General features: G+C 38.7%; 1 protein-coding gene and 1 long non-coding RNA gene across 2 annotated transcripts; both read left to right on the plus strand.

Moving 5' to 3' along the window:
- The first annotated feature begins 325 nt into the window (after positions 1-325).
- rnf103 (ring finger protein 103) lies at positions 326-20940 on the plus strand. The gene is made up of 7 exons (XM_030396730.1): positions 326-1035; positions 8383-8531; positions 13016-13131; positions 13653-14075; positions 14830-14962; positions 15514-15600; positions 17419-20940. Exons 1-7 carry the CDS (start codon positions 810-812, stop codon positions 18415-18417), a joined length of 2133 nt encoding a protein of 710 aa, XP_030252590.1. The 5' UTR covers positions 326-809; the 3' UTR covers positions 18418-20940.
- On the plus strand, positions 1944-8330 carry LOC115568953 (uncharacterized). The gene is made up of 3 exons (XR_003981469.1): positions 1944-3502; positions 4037-4119; positions 5628-8330. It is a non-coding gene; the product is annotated as an uncharacterized LOC115568953 (long non-coding RNA).
- Positions 20941-21940: the final 1000 nt, after the last annotated feature.

Genomic DNA, 21940 nt, shown 5'->3' on the forward strand with positions numbered 1-21940 from the left:
TTGTTGTTGTTGTTGTTTTTACTTTATTTATCACATGTGCCTTGTAAAATTGCTTTATTTTGTATATTTTGTCGTATATATTTCTTTTTACATTGTCGGCATTCTGTGGACACCAAAGGAAGAATTTCATTGTACAGAGAAACATGTTTCCTTACTCTGACAATAAACACTTTGAATCTTGAACCTTTAAATTGTGAAGGAAAATCCTCCTCACTCCTAATTATACATTACAGTTTCTTTTTTCATTTTGTCAATTATAGCAGTTATATTTTGACAATTTAACATTATTTTTTTCCTTTAGCAGACTTTTATTTTGTAGCTTGTTTACTTGTGCAAGGTGGTGCCGGATGTGACGTTGGCTCCACTGTGTACACCAGCTGATCGGAGCAAAACTATCCGTAATTCTCGTCGTTTTGTAACGTTGACAACATCTGGGATCGCGACAGTCCGGCCCAACCCGCTGCTGACATTCAGCGTCAACCTGCGGCAGCGCTGCCGACACCTGAGCTGACGACACATCTTTGTTTTGGTTGATACATCACCAAGGCCTACCTGCAATGCTAAGCTAATTAGTTAGCAGAATTCATGAATATAAACCGCTGGTTTAAGAAGTAAACGGCCAGGGAATAACTTCCCAGGCATACGTCATTCAACCATGAAGGTCTGACGTCTTTACATATATCTCATGTGAGCTAATATCTGTTGTGAATGGGTAGAAAGTGATTTTAAACTTGTAGCCTGTGCAGTTGTCACGGACTGCCACTGACCGATATCGTCTTGTCCCAGCAGCGCTCTCGTCCGGCTACAAGATGTGGTTGAAACTGTTCTTCTTGCTCTTGTATTTCATAATGTTGTTTGCGCTAGCGAGGATTTTTGAGGCGGTAGTTTGGTACGAGACTGGTATGTTCGCTACTCAGCTCGTGGACCCGGTCACTCTCAGTTACAAGAAGTTGAAGACCATCCTGGAGTGTCGAGGGCTGGGATACTCTGGACTGGCCGAGAAGAAGGATGTCAGCGAGCTCGTTGAGAAATCAGGTAAAGGTCGGGCCAGGGGTGTCTCTGTCATCACTGACGTGTTGTATTGTGCTTGCGACCCTGTTTGAAGTTCACATGGAAACAAGTTGATTCATCATCACATAATGATGAGTCATAGTCTAGTCTCAAAAACAGTGATTCTCAGCCTTTTTCGGGCCAGCACCCCCCTAACCATTATCCACCCCTTTAAATCTGAATGCTGATCAATAATCTGTTTGTAATTTTGGTTATTATTATGAAAGGTACTCATGCTACTATTTATATTATTTATCACATTTTATTAACTAAATATATATATATGTATGTATATATATATATATATATATATATATATATATATATATATATATATATATACATACACATATATATATATATATATATATATGTGTATGTATATATATATATATATATATATATATATATATATATGTATATATATATATGTATGTATGTATGTATGTATGTATATATATATATATATATATATGTATGTATGTATGTATGTATGTATGTATGTATATATATATATATATATATATATATGTATATATATGTATATATATATATGTATGTATGTATGTATGTATGTATGTATGTATATATATATATATATGTATGTATGTATGTATGTATGTATGTATATATATATATATATATATATGTATGTATGTATGTATGTATGTATATGTATGTATATATATATATATATATATATATATATATATATATATATATATATATATATATATATATGTATATATATATATATGTATATATATATGTATATATATATATATATATATGTATATATATATATATGTATGTATGTATGTATGTATGTGTATGTATACGTATACATATATATTATACCAGATGTAACATTATACTTTCAAGACTTTTATTTTGTAGCTTGTTTACTGGTGAAAGGTTGTGCGGGATGTGAAGTTGGCTCCACTGTGTACACCAGCTAATATAGTATTCATATTATAAAAGCATGCCAAATAACAGATCTGATTTAAGTGTATTGTTTAAATAACATTATTTTTAGTTTCTCAGGGAAGTGTAATAATGGATCCCACAAATATTCTTACAAGACCTGCTCTACTAGTTTTGCAGGTAAAAACAAACCAACCCCTTCGGCCTCCCTCCCTATCGTGTTCAGTGGCTGTCTGGTGTTAATGGGTTGTGCTGGTGTTTTTCTCACTGTTGTTTAAAACAAACAGCCAGTGGCAGAGCTGATGTAGCAGATTGTGAGCCGTAGTTGCCCTGGTAAACACACTACCACGACTGGCTATCTCAGCGGCAGTGTCTCTGGGCTTGTTGGGTAAAGCCACCAGGACAGCCCTGCAGACAGCCCACCTGTAATATCTGGGAATGCTATTTCATCCTCCTATTGGGCTTATAAAAGCAGAGTGGCGCCCCAATACACAAGAAGATCTTCTGTCTGAGTGACAGTTAGCACTATCTCTGCTAATATTCACGCTACATGTCCATTCTTATATCGATGCTATCATTAATCCATGCTAATGTTGTTGGTCTCGCTAGAAGGGCAGTCTGATTGCGATGACAGTGTTCTGGGATTTTATTTTCCTCTGAGAACAGGTTGTTCATTCACTTATGGAAAAAGATGTATTTCCCAGCAAACAGATAACCCTCAGTTAATGTTCCCTTAAGGATAGCTCTTTAACCTTTTAAGAACATTCTAGGAATGTTCTTAAAAGATTATTTTTTATAAAAAGCTTTAAAAAACCATTAAGGAATGTACCCTAAAGGTTCTGTGAGGTTATCTGTTGTGTAACCTTCAGAGAACCTTTATGGAGTGTTCCCTGCGTACTCTCAGAGGCTAAATTTATGTAACCTTGAGAAAACCTTTAGAGAACATTCCATGAGAGTTCTCTAAAGGATATTTTTCTGTAATCTTCAGAGAACCTTAAGGGGATGTTCCCGGGGGGGTTTTCAGAAGGTTAATTTGTGAAACCTAGAGAACATTCCCCTAAGGATATTTCTGAGTGTCGTCTAAAGGTTATTGCTGAAAAACCTTTACAGTACCTTTTAGAGAATGTTCTCTAAAGGTTCTCTGAGGGTTAATTTTGTAAAGTTGAAATGTGTGGGTTAGGGGTTAAAGTTGAAATTTAATTTCAGTCCATATAGTGAAGTGTTATTGTTATAATATACTTATAAAAGAGTTCTTATCCATCTCTAACCCTCTGTCTCTCTTTCTATTACCATCTGATTTGCAATAAGCTCAAAAACGTTTCATTACACACATTTGAAAAAAAGTCATTAACTGGTCATTTAATCCAATTCATGAACTGCACATTCATTGCACAAGTGAGATTATCAGACGTTCGCAAGAGTGGAGCGAGTTATCAACGGCTGTGGAAAACGGGTCAGTACTGCTTCCAGCTCATTGAACACCGGTAACACCTGTCTGTTGATGTGGCTGGATTCAATCAATAAATAGGTAAAATACTTAAATTGTGGTATCCTTAAAACACATTTTCTTTAAGGAATGTTTACCATTCTTAATATTGTGGTTTTAATTGATGTCTTTTTTTTCTGTCGTTCGTCAGAAAAGAGCTAGTCAGTGTTTGTTATTGAAAGCTAATAGTCGGGCAATAGCTAAGCTAAATTTTAACTTGTTTAACTTCAACATAAGTTAACGTAGTGTCTGTTGTGTTTAAAAATGTTCGATGTATGTCTAATATCACAAACAGTAAAGCTGGTGTTATGTCTTGGGTTTTGTAACAGTAACTCAAAGCAATATTAGCTAACATTTATTTAATTTAACGTTACTGTAGTGTGTTGACATGTTGTGGAGATTTGCTAGCAGCTACACAAAATAACCACCATCAGTTGGTATTGATTATACAATAGTTAAAGTTGTAATTGCATCACTGGGTAACTGTATCAGAGCTACAGAGGTTAATTAAGAAGGTGTTGGTGTTATTTAAACAAGTCATCCTTTAGCTAATAGGTCAAATTTTTTATTTTTCAGATGCCCTGAGAAAGCTCCAGTTCACATCTCGTCAACACCTACCACGACACCACTTCAGACATCAAACCTAATGTCAGCTAAAGGTAAATGTCTGTTACCTCGAAACATACACGGCACGTGACCATCAGAAAGCTTTCTTGGCAGGCATAGCACTGAAGTTTTATACTTAGTTTATTAGTAGTGTGGCCACTGCACTATACCTCCAAATCTAAACCACACTTACCGTAGTAGTAAAATACTTTTCATTTTGGCCAGTTTGAACCTTAGACCTAACCTTTTTTTTCCTTTGATGTCAGCCTGTCTGCACCATGTGTCTCATATTTGGCAACAATGGTTTTATTTGTGCTCACAATGTTAGACAGACTGTGTCAGTTCATCAGTCAGTCTGCCTCAGCCCACAATGTGTAGTAACTCCAGCATTTGACATGGACTGTTAAAGAGATTACAAACTGCAAGAGCTTGCACCAGATAGCCTAATGAGTCCTGATGACAACAACTGCTGACATGAATAAGTGTCAGACTTTCATCAGAATATTTTTTGATAGTTCTATTTAAGTGACCTGCATAGAATTTGGAAAAGGTTAGAGGAAACAGCAGCACTGCACTTACACTTCGTGCATGTGACTTGAAATGAATGCGTTTAACAGTTGTATTTACCGTGAAAGTGGAATTGTCAAGAATGCCTGAAGTGGATTTCCCTAATGCTGCTTATATTAACATTTTCTAAAGATTTTAAGTCATTTATGGTATGTGCACTTTATGATACCTTGAACAAATATAATAATCATGTAACTGAACAGAATTGTTTTTTTTTTAAACATTGAATGCCGAACATGAACTTATAGCGGACATATGGACACAGAGTGGCTCCTAACAGCTCGGCTCTGTATGTGAGAGCTGTATTTTACACAGTTCAAATATTCTACATGAGAAACTGTGCCCAAGTTAACATGTGTTTATTGGGATGCACAAATCTGATGTTTTCTCCCCTAATAAAATGTCTTGTAGTATAGGCTTGGTTTTGGTTTAATTCAGTTGCAGTGAAGACTGTTGGTTGTCCAGCAGACAGTAAGAGTTTTCTCTCTTGTTGTAGAGGTGCTGATGCCTGTGGGAGACTATGTATGAACTGGAGATCAGTGAGGCGGGAAGATGAGGCACACAACAGCTCTCATTCATAAAATGAATTTCTATGTTGATACTGACTTCATGTTCACTACAGTCTTCTTTGTTCTACAGCTCCTCCAAAGTTTAATATTTTCTAAGATTGATTTCTTGTTTACGAACTATTGAAGTTGTGCAGAGAGTACTTTTGATTGTTAATATGTTTTATAGAACTGGAGCAGACTTCCACAGAGGCAAACAGTCAAATATCAATTTGTGGATGTATTCAGTGAAAGCTTTGGGGCTGCTGAAATGTAATGACTGTGGGTAAATAGAGGTTGTGTTGTCTGTTGCATCAAACCAGCAAATATATCTTCAACAAGAGACAAGAGCAAAACAGAGAGTTGTCTAACCATCAAGCTTTGCTTGTATATGATGAACAACCATCTAACATTCTAACCATCATGTCTTTTTCTGTCTTTTGTTGCAGATGGTGCTGATTGGCCCTGAAACTCCATTTGGACATGTGTTATTTGTTGTTAATATGATAACTGATGTTAACTGTTAGGGTAACTGTGACATCACTATTTTGGAGGAGCCATCTTTTGGCCAACTCCGACTACTTCAGCTCTTGCTTAAATCCATGAGAAGTGACCACTAGGAGATGTAAAAATAATTAATCTGATGGTTGTGGGAAAAAACTGTATTTTAGTGGTTGCCCGATGTGTGAGATATTTAAGTTTAATTAAGCATAAATTAGCTATCACCTCCTTCATTCATTCGACAGTTATGGTAAGTGATGGAAACAAGAGCCAAAACAGATATATCATCCAGCAGTTGATATAAGAATGTAAAGATGCAAATTAGCTGTGCAGTTACACATCCAGATATGACTTTTATGGGAATATGATACCAAGAAAATGAACATGGAAGTATGAAATATGCTCTGATATTTTATTTTTTTTGATAATTAAGATTTTTTTTATATTTCAAGAAGACGTGGCACTTGTAGACAAACTAAATGTAGGTTATTCATTAACTTTAAAATAAAGTATCGTTTCAACTCTTCAAGGCAACAAACTGTTCATTGAGATCTGGTTTTGTTTGATTGTTGTGAATCATGATATTAGATTACATTGTTATTTTATAATAACTATATCACATAATTTCAATAAATTTAGATCACATTCCCGTACCCTTCAGGCAACCTTCATGGAATGTTCCCTGAACATTCAATATTATGTTGTGTTTTGAGTTTGTGTTATGGGTGTGAATTTCTTCTCTGAAATTGCACAGTGCCACTTTAAAACAAATGACTTTTAAAATAAGGAGTATCATATGCACAGAATGTGATTTAGGTACATTTTCTTGTTTTTGATCCAAGTCTGTCTGAGTACTAGTGTCAACTAATGCTCTGATCAAGATTCATGATTTTTAAAATAAGTACCTCAGATATAAGTCCACCCAGTAAAATTTCTCAGTTGCATTTCCTGAATATTTTGTATGTATACTACTATTATAATATTAAATTCTATCACAATGTTAACAGATTTTATCCATAAGCCACCCCTTGCCTCTCTCTTTCTCTCCCTGTATTACCACTTCTACACCAATATAGCTGTCTTTATGAGTTGTTTTTTCACATGCGTAAACCCACAAAAATAGACGTTTGACTCCTTTGACAGAAAACGTTCATGAAAAAGTCTTAATCATCAGATACCTCGTTTCTTATTTCATCTCTGTTGAGAGTTGCACATCAGTGCTGAAGCCACTGATAGCGGTGGGTTACCATATCTCCATATGTCCGTATTTGACTGATTGCAAAAGAGAGTCAGGGTGTTCTTGCTGTATTATTTTGTGAGTAACGCAGCATTTACATAGAACTGGAGTTACATCCTGAAACTACTATTGGGTCATTCCACCAACTCATCAACACCATATTAATGGGATCTTTCAAAATCCTACAGCTGACCAACACACACTTTATTAGTTATTTATTTCTGAGGAGCTAAATGTCAGCATTTTCCTAATTCTTTGTATGTATTCTAAACCACACCAGTCACTTATTCTTCACTGGATTGGGTCGAAACTATATATAATATTCTCAACATCTTAGAATTCCTTTCTAATTCTAAGATGTTGTATTCATGATGTATTCATTTAAATTGCTATGTTTACAGTAATCAAATTAATAACTGCAAGTTTTCTATTTTACCAGACCAAATATTTTTTTATTCTCCACGAGTTCTAACAACCAAATTTTGATTCTGGGTGGTATTAATATTGTTCTGTTACGTTTTGAGGTTGTATGGTCCTGCATTGGTCCTGGTCCTCGTCAGGAGTCTCACAGGTTTTGCTAAAAGTGCAGATATTCTGTAAATGTGGGTTCATTAATAAGTTGAGGGTCCTTTCTCCGCAGTGGGTGGGAGGAGTGCAGGCCACATAAATTGAGCGTTGAGCTGTTAAGGGGGGTATAAATGAAGATCAGTACATCACAATATGTAGGATTAGGAGTCCACCAGAAAGTTGTGTGGCTGTCGCAGTGAAAATGGTTGTTGAAAATATTATATATTGAAACAGTGTGTATTCCATTCTGCCTTTTGTTGCAGCTTTTTCTTGTTCTTGTGGAGGACGCCAGCTGAGTAGGCAGTCCTTTAATGTGATTGAATGTCAAATGTGTGTCAAATGGGGTGTTCACACCTGTGCTTAAAGCTCTCTAGTTATGATCAGTCTCAGGAGGCGTGTTTACATCAAATGTGAACAATCTTATTGGTTTTCACCCTTACCTGTGGTACTTTAGGGACTTAATTGTAAATGTCACTATGGAAAATATTCAACACTGATAACAGGCTGGGCTCAATGGACGCACACTACTTTTTCACTACAGTTTTAATCTCTGTATTGGTCGAATATATCACAGACATGAGGGGAACACACAATAGGTGAAGGACAGTTTCTTTCCTGTGTACTCTTTCTTTCACTTTCAATTCATCTCCCTTGCTCCCTCTCTTTCCCCCTCCAGCTGTCTCGCTCTTTCAGCGGGATGAAGGAAAATCATATTTATAGATAATTATCAAAAGTCTATCAGACCCGATGTAAACACATGTGAATGAGCAGCGGCTGCTCAGCGATGCAGCCGCCACGCAGCACATAGTGTGTATTAGTGTGTCCAGTCTGTAAGAGCAATGGCCAACATGTGACATCTATCTTTTCATGACTTTATTATTTTTTTTATTCCCCCACAGGAGAATTGACACAGGGGGAACTCTACTCAGCCATCAAGAAAGAGAAGGAGCAGACAGAGGCAGGAGATGCCAGCACCACACACTTCAGTGGCGAGATGCATTTCTATGAATTGGTAGAGGACACTAAAGATGGGATCTGGCTGGTTCAGGTAAAAGCACTCCATTATGGTGCAATGAGCAGAACTGTTGGGGCGAAGGAGTTAGGGGGACATGACAATAACAGAAAAAATTCATCATCTCTATCTTAATTTGGCATCATTCAACTTTTTTGTCCAAGCATTTCACTATGCTGTTTTGATTTTGACTATTCTTTTTGTTAAAGAAGATCTTTCTTGCGCAAGTTCCCAATATTTAGGGAAGGAATACCTCTTTACGTAGGTTTAAATGTACAAACGCATCACAATCTGAATGCAATACTGCCCCATAAAGCCAAAGCAGAGTACAACACAGTACACTACAAAATATAACCAAAAACCAAGGCAAAACTGCAGTAAGTGCAGTTACTGCAGTTTGCCTGCCGTCTTTTAAGACAGGCACTAGATTATATTGTATGAGCACATATCATTCTAATAACAGGTTTAAATACATATTACAGTGACACTAAATACATCTTAAAAGGTTAAACCTCACAAAATATTTCTGGAGGATTGCCTTATTTGCTTCTTAATTACTATTAAAATTAAATGTATTTAAACGTTTTAAACATGCAGATATCAAAACATTTAAATACAGATTTAAAGTTAGAAGATAAAAAATAAGATCTAGATTTTCTCAGGAAGAAGACAAGAAGATTGTAGTAACTGCACTTTACCGTTGAACTACCTATACTGTCGTGGTCAAAAAACATTCATGACATTTGGTTCAGTAATTGATTTATTATAGGTCTCCTGAAAATATGACCAAATCTGCTGGATCAAAAATAATCATACCGTATTCTAATATTTGGTTAAATGTCTCTTGGCCATTTTCACCTCAATTAGGTGCTTTTGAAGCTTCTGGTCATCCTCTGTTTTAATTTTTAACCACTCCTCTTGACAGAATTTTTTTGTTGTTTTCTTCCTGATCGTGGCAGTGACACAACTGTGCCGTGCACTTTATACTTACAAACAGTTGTTTGTTTGAAACAGCTCCAAGTGACTTTCCTGACTTGTTCAAATCAATAATGTTCTCTTTCGGATCAATGCTGAGCTCCTTAGACTTTCCCACTGTAGTGTTTGTGGCTGAGTCTAATGGCAGCATCAAACAAGCCCTATTAAAATGGGCACAGAAAAGCCAGCTGTTATCAATCAGAATCACTCAGAAGAAGTTCAGAGGCGGTGCTACACAGAACATTTAATGCACACAACTTTCTATAATCACCTCAGTTGGTTATTCGATTTGTTGTATGCAGATTTTGTCACATTTTCAGAAGAACCCTGATTAATTCATTACTGAACCAAAATGTTGACACAGTACTTCTTGTTCCACTCATTCCATCATAGAACAGTAAGAGTTGTAGAAGTCATTAGAAGTGAAAACTGCCATGATATACATGTTCTTTACAAGTGTATGTCAACTTTTGACCAAGACCGTATGTCTGTTTGAGATGCACCATCTGCATTTTTAGATTGTCATGCATTTTAAGACACGAAAATAACTTAAAGGATACATATTCAAGAAGAATGTAACCACTGGACAGTCTTTAAAGCCATTTTTCTCAGTTTCATAGTTGGTGTAGTTACTGCGGTTAGTCTTTGTAGGGCAATATAGCAAAACCGCCTCTGAATCCTGAGGTCTGGTTTACATTGAGCAAGTTTTACAAAGTGAGCTTTGAGTACTGCTTTCACACACAGATCACAACTTTTATTTATTTAAACAAGAAATTGAGTAGTTGATATAACTTTCCAGAGTTGATCCTAAAAATGAACTTTGGAGAGACTGGTACTTTCCTGACTGTACTCTGTTTTGTCCACCTTAGCCTTCTAGTATTCATTTCAATTAATTAATCACAAAGCTTGTAATTAATTGGATTGACAGCGCTAGTTGTTACTGTTATTTAACTTTTATCATAAACTGCCATAAACAGAGCAGTTTGTGAGCCAGACCCAATGTGTGAGTCAATAAAGCCATAATAAATAACTTCAGGGGGACACAAATGGGACGAATTAAATATCGAAATCAAATTCTGCCCGGGTCTGTGGCCCATTTTTTGAATTGCCTATTTGTGATCTGAGCATAAAATCAAAAGTACAAAAAACAAAGTTGTGTCACGTTCATAAACAAATAATGAAATAAAAAATAATTTTTCATTTTCTGAATGTTGATTCTTGATTAAATAATGGATTTTTCAATGATACCCAGACCAAAACCAAAATTTGGACCCCTTGTTTGAATTTGGTTTTCTGGTTTTTCATTTTTGGATTCTGAACATAAAAAAACAAGAAAAACATGTTTTTTCCTTTTATTGATTCAAACAGGAAATCAATTGATCAGAGGGCACTCAGATTTTAATGAATACTTAGTTTTTTAAATGTACATATAGCTATGATGAAAAACCTGCGATATTTAAACATTTATACAGGTCACACTCCTTGTTATAAGCACCGACACTAAGCACAAGTGTGGAAGCCAGAATGCCATGCTTCCACCGCATAAATCGAGCAAAGCTTAGTTAATGCCCTACGACACAGCCCGAGTGTACGTCCACACATATCTAACTGCACGATGCAGCAACCCGGACCACAATCACTGTGATTGGTCTGCTTGAAAGCATCACATTATCCGGCTTCTCCTCTGGTGCTTAGCGGCGGTGCTTATAACAGGGATTACGACCTATAGTTCACCCAGTTAACACACTACACTCATCTACCGTTGCAGTCCCTCCTGACTGGCTGGCTGCTGCTCTTCTTGGATTGTACTCCTCCAGAGCCTCTCTTCACTGCCAGGTTGTCTCTGGATAAGAGAGAGTGGACAGGCTGTATGTCTGAAGGGTAGGCTGCCCCTCAACGCGCAGCCTGGTGGCAAACAACAGCTTGCCGAAACCAAGTTGTTCAAGGCAGGTTTGTCTGGACGGGCGACCATCCTTACAGACACTTTGCCTGTCTGCTCTCTCTAGCCCAGAGACACAGCTGTGAGCCGAAGGAGCTGGTGTGTTTTAAAGGGGAAAGTACAGCTGGCGATCCACTCATCACTGCCACAACACAGACACAACAGCACACATGTATAAATGCTCAATACAGTGTAGGCAACTTGCGTAGGTGATGGCATCATCTCTGCTTAGAGTCAGTAAATAAACAACATAAACTAATTTGTTATTTTGTTTGTATTCGGTGAGTTATTCGATTTTCTGTTGCAGGCGGAATATGAAAAACTTTTTTTCCAGTCGTTGGTGGATACAGAAATAAACAAATGAACACATTTGAACTTGTTTTTTCTTTCCGTTTGCCAAATCGAATTGCAAAATTGAATGAACGGATGATATACAGACCTTTGTTTCCTTGCCAGTTGCAGTTCTAAAATGTTATTCTATTTAATTCAATCTATTATTTTATTCTGTTTCTCCTTCCCATTATACTTATGGTTGTTTTGGTTATTACCAAACCACTACACACACACACGCACACAGTCTGCAAACATACAGTGTGCCAGTATGCCCCTTTATGCTTTTGGTTGTTGTCTGTTGTTTTGTTTTGTTATGCTGTTGCCATTGTTTGCACTTAATGTCTATTTTCCGACATAGTGTTATTTGTTTCAATGCCTCCCACTCCTTGTGTTCTGCTTCACTGAATTTAAAAAAGGCCTGATTATGATCTAATTCTATGAGAAACTTTATCAGTCTAAGATTATTTTGAAGCTCTGGCAATGAAGCTGGTGAACAGAGGGGTCTGGCAGTTGAATTGTATGCTTTGCATTTACACCAGATGTTAATACTTGGTATTATTACCAGGTGTAAATGCAAAGGCCCATGAATAGATGTCATTGTCTAGATAATGTCAACAGATGCAACTAACATTTCATTGCATCACAGTTAATACTAGGTGGAGATCGGGTCAAAGTTAGTCATGAAAATGAACACCCTGGATACGGCTTGGCAGAAGTCATAACTGTGAGACATGCAGAATTCGTTGGCAACAAGTTTATGGTTATGCCAAACAAACGATGCTTTACTTTTCTAAATATTTAACTTTCTTCTGCAGTCACTTTATTATTTTATTTCATCTCTCTGTAATTTGATGAGCTTATGTGAGCGTCTACATGAGCTGGATTTGTTTTGCGGTTTGCAAGGATGACATATCAAATATTTGCTTATTACTGTGTGAAAACCACTGAAAAGGAAAGTTAATAGTTTCAGCAGTCTCTTGTGATCAGATTTTAAACTACATGGTACCAAGGCGCATAAACATATGCCCAATAAATAAGCCTGTTTGTAATTTCTTCTCTGAAAGGGATATATCAAGCTGACGTGATTATTACCGAAAAGATCAGATGTCATTGAATCACTTTTTGTCGTAAATTGAGACGTGTAAAAAATACTAAGAAGAAGAAGGAGAAGTGAAGACTTGTTCTTACTCTGTCAGAAGGGTCTTCATGTCCCTTAACACATTTGTTTGGAGATGCCTGTCTGACCCTGTCATGTCCCTATGTGTGTCTGCAGGTCATTGCCCAGGACCGGGAGGCTCTGCTCAGTCAGTCCAACTGGGGGAAGATGGTGCAGAAAGTGTCTCAGTTTGGGATCAGAACTGGAACCTTCAATTGCTCTGATGACTACAGGTGATAAACAGGTTCTCCCTCAGAAGCACTGATTTGTCCAAGTCAGGATAAGAGATTTCTTTAGTTCCGGTTTTCATGCTTCTGTACTTCTGTTGGAGTTTTATCGATAGAAAAATAAAATGGCCAATTTGTGCGAGAAGCTGTTTTCACTTTGGCACCTATTTTAGACATCAGTCAGTGACAGGGATGTATTGGTTATACTTTCACAGTGTTGTTCCAATTGTTTTAGCCCACAATAGGTAACAACATTGCGTATATACAGCTCAGTGAATTTCAGCAACTGGATCTGCATCTGGATGACTGTAATTTTATGAAGAACAGAACTAGTGATATGGGGAATCTCATCAGAACACAGTACATGTCAGTTTGAGTGTGGGTGGTGTGCTGGTGTGGGACTAAGAAAGAAAGACTGTCCAGTAATTGTCAGGTTACACATGTCCTCCTATCTGTAAACAGAGCAGTGCTCCAGGACAAAGTCTGTCTGTAACTCTGACACGGTGGTTCTCTGTTCTGCCGACCAGGTCATGTATCAAGCGGGGCTGGCTGCGTTCCACTCTCATCATGTCCGTTCCTCAGACTTCAGCATCAAAGGGCAAAGTCATGCTGAAAGAGTACAACGGCCGTCGCATAGAAACTGAGCAAATCTTCCGCTGGATGACCTCACATGTGGCTCATCGAATCAAAACACTGCGTCAGTCGGAGCAACTGGTGGAGGAGTGGCGCCCTGACCCGGCCCACCCAGTGAAGATGTTTCTGTTCGCCCGTCTGTCCCAGCCGCCCGCCTTCTTCTCCTCGCTGTCCATCAAGTTCACCGGCCGAATTGAGTTCATCTACGTGGACATTCGTAACTGGGACAACCACAGCAGCCTGTCAGAGATTGGTGTGACACAGAGCCCCGCCTACATCCTTAAGATGCCTGAGGGCATTTACCGCTATGGCAACAGGTGATTATAGAACAGTGAAATGATAATGGCTTATTGTTAATAGGGGTGTGCCAAAATATTGATACTACGATATATCGCAATATTTCGTCTTGAGGTACGTTATCGATACACTGGTGCCAAATATCGATATTTAAAAATGTTTAAAAAAATATTTATTTTTATTTTTTTTGGCCCACCACCTCCACCCCTCTTTAGAGGACAGCTTTATCTTTATTCAAACATAGGTATACAACCAAATAAAATTAAAAAAATGGTTTAAGTAGCTCTGAAACCCACACATATAGATATTTAATGATAGTTGTAGTCAGTATGTGTGTTAAGAAGAGACACTGTGCAATATACTCTTTGTTTACTTGGCTGTCATTCATGTGAAATTGATTGACAATGTTTTGTAATTCCTGTGAAATGGATTCAGTGCAGTCAATACATTCTGAATTTCTTCAGTGACACAGATATCGTGATGTATTGTGGATGAAATTTCTTGCAATATATCGATTATCGCAGAATCGCTGTATCGTGATATTATCATTATCGTGGGCAAAATATCGTGATAGTATCGTATCGCGAGGTACCTGGTGATACCCAGCCCTAATTGTTAATACTTATCATACTTTTATTATTTTTACATCTTATCTTGATCTCACTTTTTGATCTGTTTGATCTGTTTCTTTTCTCCTTCTCTCCTTTCTTCCATCTCACCTGTCTTCCACTTCTGTTCTCCTTCTCCCCTCTGCTCCTCCTCTTTTCTCTTTAGTACCGGGGAGTTCCTGTCCTTGGCTGCCATGGATACTTTCCTGCGTTCGGTCCAGCCAGAGGTTAATGATCTGTTTGTCCTCAGTTTGGTCCTGATCAACCTGCTGGCCTGGATGGATCTCTTCATCACACAGGTCACATCCTGTTACTCCATAAGACAAAATGGGGAACTGTGTATTGTACAAATGCATTCACTCCTGTACACGAGTGCAGTTTTGTTATAAGTAAACTTATACTTGGGTGTTGCCATTTAATGCGACTTTATACTTATACTCCGGATACTCTTGAATTAGACAGTGCACACACGACCACAGATGTGTTCGGGTGCAGGTTCCATACTCTGGATATGACTGTTTTACATAGAAAACATACAATGGGCTTACAAAATGGGGTGCGTTTTTTATATAACTTAACAGCACATAAAGTATTGCAATTTAGCTCACAATGACCAGCTAGAACATTAAAATGCAGCTTGACACATTAATGAAATAAAAAAACAACAATATAGTAACAGAATTTCAAAGGGGCCATTCGGCAATGTACTTACTACTGTAAGTCAAACTTTGAATGCAACTTTTTGTATCGGTTTTTCTATTCTGTAGTTTTGCTACTGTTGTTTTTAAGGAAATTATCTGCATTTTCTTTCATGCTTTTGTTTTTAACATGTATTATTTCATATGGACAGGGGGCGACAGTGAAGCGGTTTGTAGTCTTGATCAGAACACTTGGAACCTACAACTCCATATTGCTGGTGTCCTGGCTTCCTGTGCTGGTAAGAACCACTCAGTTGTTACAATTGACTTCATCAACAAATTGAATGCAGTGGGGGAACTGTGTGTGTGTGTGTGTGTGTGTGTGTGTGTGTGTGTGTGTGTGTGTGTGAAACTCGGACACAGACAGTGGAGAAGAGAAGCAGCACGTCGTAAATGAAACAATGAAAGCATAGTTTGCCATTTCAGTACAGACATTTAGTTATTTAGTTGCCAGTTTGATTGGCAGGTGTTAATTTCTGACCCTGGTGGCATGTCATCTCATGCTGGTTTTACCAGCATGAAAATGACTAAAGTGTACTTCAGTGGCAGCTACAGTCACCACATCTCAATCCACTAGATGCTGTCACGTTCACAAAGAATCTGTGAGGAATGTTTCCAGAATCTTGTTGGATCCATGTCACAGAGAATGCAGGCGGTTTCTAATGGAATAAAGGAGCATTACAAGAAGGGTGTACCCAATAAAGTAGCCACTTACAGTTTTTTTCGATTGCTAAGACGCATTGGTCGAAACTGAAGCAACATGTTCAAAACTCTTAACACAGTCTGCATTTCCATCATGCAGCTCAGCTCAACAGTTAATCTCATGCCCAAAAGTGTGTCTCACCAACAAAACACTTCATACTTGTCTCAAAAGAAGCTCATTCAACAAAACACTAGCACATTGTCTCACTTTGAAAACGCACACAATCACTCTTAACAAACGGAACGACAGAGAACATTACATCAAATACATCTTATATTTCAAGTTAGAATGATTTTTGTCAGGTAAATCAGTATTTTATATAGGATCTTTTGCACTTTAATGGTTCTAAATTATTGTATATGCTGTAATATATTGAAACAACACTGAATCAGGAATGCAGAGATTTATTCAAGAACATTTGTGCTTTTGCATAAGTACTTCAGGACCATACAAAAAATAAAGATTACGTAAACAGAATAATGCAGAATCTCAGAATTCCAGGGGTAGAATACAAATTACAGTAAGAGATAAAACTAAAAAACAACACATGTATACTATTCAGACCCTGTCATTTTCCTTGACGTCACATCTTATATCTTCTCTGGCAAGGCACCTAGGGTAGAATCTTCTTGAATGTCTGATCCATCCCTGGCAGGCTTCGGGAGAAATATCGCCACAACCAGCATTCCTTGCATCCAGCAAGGAGAGCTGGTTGTGTGGAGAGCCTTCCTCTCCTGGCTGCTCTTCTCTCTCTACCAACTTCACCCGCTGCTCTTTGTTCCATACTTGCACAGGAAAAAGAATCAGAAGCCACTCCTTTTGTATATGCTTTCTAATGAGGCCAAACACAGATCACCTGAATCAGTTTTCAGCTGAAAACTACCATCAGCTGTTTGGAATTGCATCTTCGTTTTATTTATTTTTATTGTCAATATTTTGATATAATTTTCAATCGATTTCAATGTGGCTGCAGCAGAAATTCCCAGAGTGTGTTTTTAACTTTTTTGAACAAAGTGTGTTAGCATTTGAAAAATGTGCTGTTAAAGCATAGCGTTTTGCAGGTGTGAACTAGTGAATGAGAAAAGACTTCATCCATTTCGGTGACTGTGGTCACTGAATGCACTTCGTCTGAAAGCAATGAAAAGTGAGACACAGTTTAGCCCACATGCATTTCTGTTTTGCAGACTGTGCTAAGAGTTTTGAACAAGTCGCTTCAGTTTCGACCAGTGTGTCTTAGCAATCGAAAAAAACTGTAATGCACCCATACACTAACCTCACCTTTACTATTTTAACTGAGTGGAGAGTTGAATCTGTAATACTTGATCACTAATCACTGATTGATCACTCCCCCCAGGCTCTCCTCCAGCTGCCCTATTTGGACAATCTGCATGGTTACAGTTTGAAGCTGCTCCGTTACGCTGACACCACTACACTGGCCAGCCTGGTTAGAGCTGACTGGACCTTCTATTCGTCCCACCCAGCTCTCTTCTTGTCCACCTATCTGGCCCATGGCCTGCTGGTTGACTACTTTGAGAAGAGACGCCGCTGTGGCATCCGAAGCCAAGAGGACAGCACTACCAACCTGGAGTGGCTGGCTAGTCTGTGGGACTGGTACACTTCTTATCTGCTCCACCCAATTACATCACTGCAACAGGTTCCATCTGACCACTCAGACTGGGAGGATGATCCCAACTTCTTATTTGAGCGTTTGGCTTTTCCTGACCTCTGGCTTCGCCCATTAGTAAACATGGATTACATTAAAGCCCTGCCAACCTGGAGGTTCAGAGCTGATGGTCAGCACAGGAGAGAGGATTCTGACGGAAAGCTGGACGACGAGACAGATAGTTCACATTCAGACGCTGAGAGCAGCGAGCAGACAGATTCCCCTGCTGCAGATCCCGGCAGACCTCCACACAGCTACAAGAGGCCCAAGAGATCATTGTGCTACCAGGACAGCGACACACAGCTCCCTGCGTACAACAACATGGACTCTGCTGCCGCTGCGTCGTCCTTCTGCTGCCATCATGGTAACGGGAACTCATCATCAGCTGAAACGGAACAGGAGGACGGCTGTCCGACACCCGATGGTGTCTCTAACCATCAGCACTGCGACTGGTCAGTTTGGCCCCGTGACGTGCTGCAGTGCTCAGAGTGCGTGGTGTGTTTGGAGAACTTTGTGAGCGAGGAGCTGCTGATGGGTCTGCCCTGTGGCCATGCCTTTCATCAGCAGTGCATTGTGGTGTGGTTGGCAGGAGGCAGACACTGCTGCCCAGTGTGTCGCTGGCCCAGCTATAAAAAGAAACAACAGAGAGTAGCACAGAGCAGCTCTCCTGAAAACACACTGCACGACTGATGAGTACATCTACCTGGGCCCGTCTTATCACCATTTCCCCTCTCAAGATGAGATAAAGGGAGGGATGAAGTAGAAAACATTGTCAGTCGGTGTGATGTTGCCATGAGCACTCAAATAGCTTATTTCCATTTCTGTTGAAGGCAACGTGCGGGCCGTCGTGGCAGACAGATGAACCTATGAAAGCCCTGTCACCATGGTTTCTGTACAGAGAGGATATTGAGTCACACAGTGATCGTAGGTGTAGTCACAGTAAACTTTGTAGTGCAATAAAACTTTTTTTAGTTGTGCTTTTATCATCAACCAGAGTCATGCTCTTTCCAGGACTGTGGACAACGTAGAGTCAGTTTGCCACATAAAGAACCATCTGAAGGAGATTTTCTTTACCCAATGGTGTCATTACAGGCAAGACAGGAAGCTACTTACTATATCAAACCAACAGTATCAAAACACATTTGTATACTAACATGTAAACACTCTGCTCCATCCCATCCCATCTGACAGCAAATGCACTAACCTCCATGTAATTGTTTCTATTGTGATTAGAACTGTGCTAAGAAATAAGGGAACTGCATAATCATCTCTATTGAACCTTCTCACTGGTGAGCACAGGAGAGATGTATTGGTCACAATTCAAATTAATGAAAAGGTGTAAAATATATATTACCAAACCAACAGCTCCTCAGAATGTTCATTTTTGCACAATTCAAGTATTTATTTAGACATCCGGAGAGAGTACACATACATCTGCCAGGGTACTGGCATTAACATGATGCTGATATGTTCACAATGGTGCAACACTTTAAACCAGGCAGAACGTTCCTCACATTACTGAAACATGAAGGCAGATGATTGCAGTGAGGTAACTGGTGCTGACTGTTTGCTGTGCTGCAGTATTGCTACGTCTTTTTGGATTAATAAAATCCCAACAGCTATGTGTTAAGCTATTCAGCTATCAATAAAATAAAAAGGTTGTGGAAATCTGTGTTGGTGAGCCTCGGCTCAGTCAAGATGAGCCACCAGTTAGATGCACCTTTGTTCTTTCTCTGTCAAGCTAAAGTCTCCAAAGATCCACCCAAATACTGGAGCATGTCAACAGCAATGTGTTGTCACAAAACTGGGGGCCATATGTTTGAGGAGTCAAACGAAATTTCATCAGCAAGGGCACACAGAAACGTTTTTGACATCATGTACTTTTAGAGTTGTACTATAATAGATTTTAGATATAAGCAACCACCACCACCAATCCGAGGCAGCACCCATGTCGTTCCTGTGCATGTGACCGCGATCACAGCCAGCGCACAGGTCTGTACAGCATCTGAAAAAGTTAAAGCTACACTTAGGAAAACTTTATACTTAACAGGGGGTCAAATGATTGTGTCACGTCAAAGGTGCTGCTCGTAGTGACGAATCCACAGAGAATTATCATGGACTTTGCAGCTGCCCTCAGCTCCACAGAGCATTTTAGTCTTTGTGTTTTCAGCTTCACAACAGATAGAGTGAGAGAGAGTCAGATATTTCCCTCAGGAATTGAAGACCAAAACAGATCCTGGAGGAGAGTGAATATTGGGCATAATTTATTTATTAATTTATTATGATTATGATTATTATGATTATTATGATTATTATTATTATTACTATTATTGTCAAATTAATATATTCATTTGGTGGACACAAACACAATTCCAATGATCACGTTATTATTATAGAATTAAATTGGCCAAAGGTTTCTACAGTTTTGACCGCTCCAACCTCGCTGTACTGTCTGTAATCCGTGCAAATTAATTTGTTTGTGTATTTCTTTCAAATGTCTCTCTGAGGTTACAGTACACGGTCACAGTGCAATGTCATGGTGGCATTTTTTGGCTGACCCCTGCCTTTACTGAAAATGGAGTGAGTGAGACAACCTGATGTGAATTTCACATGATGGGTTTAGTGTACAAAGGCACAAGAGAATCCCAAGTCTGTCTTTACATTAGCCCTTTAATTACCCATAAAACCTGAGGTTTAGTAAGCAAAGAGCCTCTTTCACTTGTCAGCTGTCATCATGTTTCATCCTCCTCAAGGGCCCTGATGCTCAGCAATACAGAACAGAGTATAGAGAAACCCAGTTTACTTTTGACTCAATTAATCATTTTTTTACATAAAGCTCCCATGTGGTTGGGTAGTTCTGCTGCTGCTAGCGTCCTGTGGCAAATGCAGAAAACTCCAGCAAGCTAAGGAAGTATATCCTCTGTATTGTATCGCCCGATGTTTAGGTTACAGTTTACCTTTGAAATGTATACATGCCATTCTAATGATTACATTTAGTTGAAAATTAGCTGCTAGCAGGTTGTTTCTTTATCCTGCGTTATTTAAAAGATAATCATGATTTGAAATGTCCAGAACTAACTATAATTTTTATCAACTTTTATGGTGATGAAATGTAATTGTTCAGCATCTTCCTGTCCTCTTTCTGTGTGTGAAGGGCAAGAAAAGAGAAAAACATAGAGAGTAGTAACACTTAATAAATGACATGTTCCAGAACTTTCGTTTGGGGAGTTATTTTGTTATAATTCTGGTTGGTAAGGTTCTGGTAGGTGTACAGACAGGGTGTAATAGATATCGTGATGAACAGTTGTAAAGAGCATGTCCAGTATATCATGGCAGTCTTGAGTTGCAGTGATTTCTACATTTTATGTTTTCTGTGATGGAATGTCATACTACTTTCTCATGAAAAAACATTCATGAATTTGGTTCAATAACCAGTTTATTATAGGTCTTCTGAAAATGTGACCAAGTCAGCTGGGTCAAATATATACTTTTAGTAATTTGAACAAACAAATTGTGGTGATTACGGAAAGCTGTCTCAATGAAATGTAATTTGTAGCATGGCTTTGATGAGCTGATGACTTTTCTGTGCCCATTTTAATAGGGCTTGTTTTATGCAGCCATTAGACTCAGCCACAAACACTACAGTGGGAACGTCAAAGGAGCTCAGCATTGATCTGAAAAAGTACATTATTGATTTTAACAAGTCAGGAAAGTCACTTGGAGCCATTTCAAATCAGTTAAAGGTCCCAAGATCAACTGTACAAAGTGTAAGTATAAAGTGCATGGCTCAGTTGTGTCACTGCCACCCTCAAGAGAAGAAAACACAAACCATCACCTGCTCCTGAGAGAAATCTGGAGTCAACCAAAAACCACCAAAAAGCTAGTCTGCAATGAATTAGAAGCAGCTGGAAGACAGGTGACAGTGTCCACAGTCAAGTGTGTTTTGCATCAACATGAACTAAGAGGCTGCCGGGCAAGAAAGAAGCCCTTGCTCCAGATGCGGCAACTTAAAGCTCAGAAGTACAGAAGTTTGCTGCTGATCACGTGGACAAAGAAAAAACCTTCTGGAGGAAACAAAGATCGAGTTATTTGGCCACAGTGAGCAGCAACATGTTTGGAGGAGAGAAGGTGAGGCCTTTAAATCCAAGAACACCAAACCCACTGTCAAGCATGGTGGTGGTGGTGGTGTGCTGTGGGAATGTTTGATACCAGT

The sequence above is a fragment of the Sparus aurata genome, chromosome 18, assembly GCF_900880675.1.
Source record: "Sparus aurata chromosome 18, fSpaAur1.1, whole genome shotgun sequence".
In the NCBI taxonomy this organism is placed as follows: domain Eukaryota; kingdom Metazoa; phylum Chordata; class Actinopteri; order Spariformes; family Sparidae; genus Sparus; species Sparus aurata.

Excerpts from the sequence above, each read along its gene's own strand:
- rnf103 (XM_030396730.1), top strand. The coding sequence starts at position 810 with ATGTGGTTGAAACTGTTCTTCTTGCTCTTGTATTTCATAATGTTGTTT. Across the intron at positions 1,036-8,382 it reads CGAGCTCGTTGAGAAATCAG|GAGAATTGACACAGGGGGAA; the intron begins GTAAAGGTCGGG and ends ATTCCCCCACAG. Across the intron at positions 8,532-13,015 it reads ATGGGATCTGGCTGGTTCAG|GTCATTGCCCAGGACCGGGA; the intron begins GTAAAAGCACTC and ends GTGTGTCTGCAG.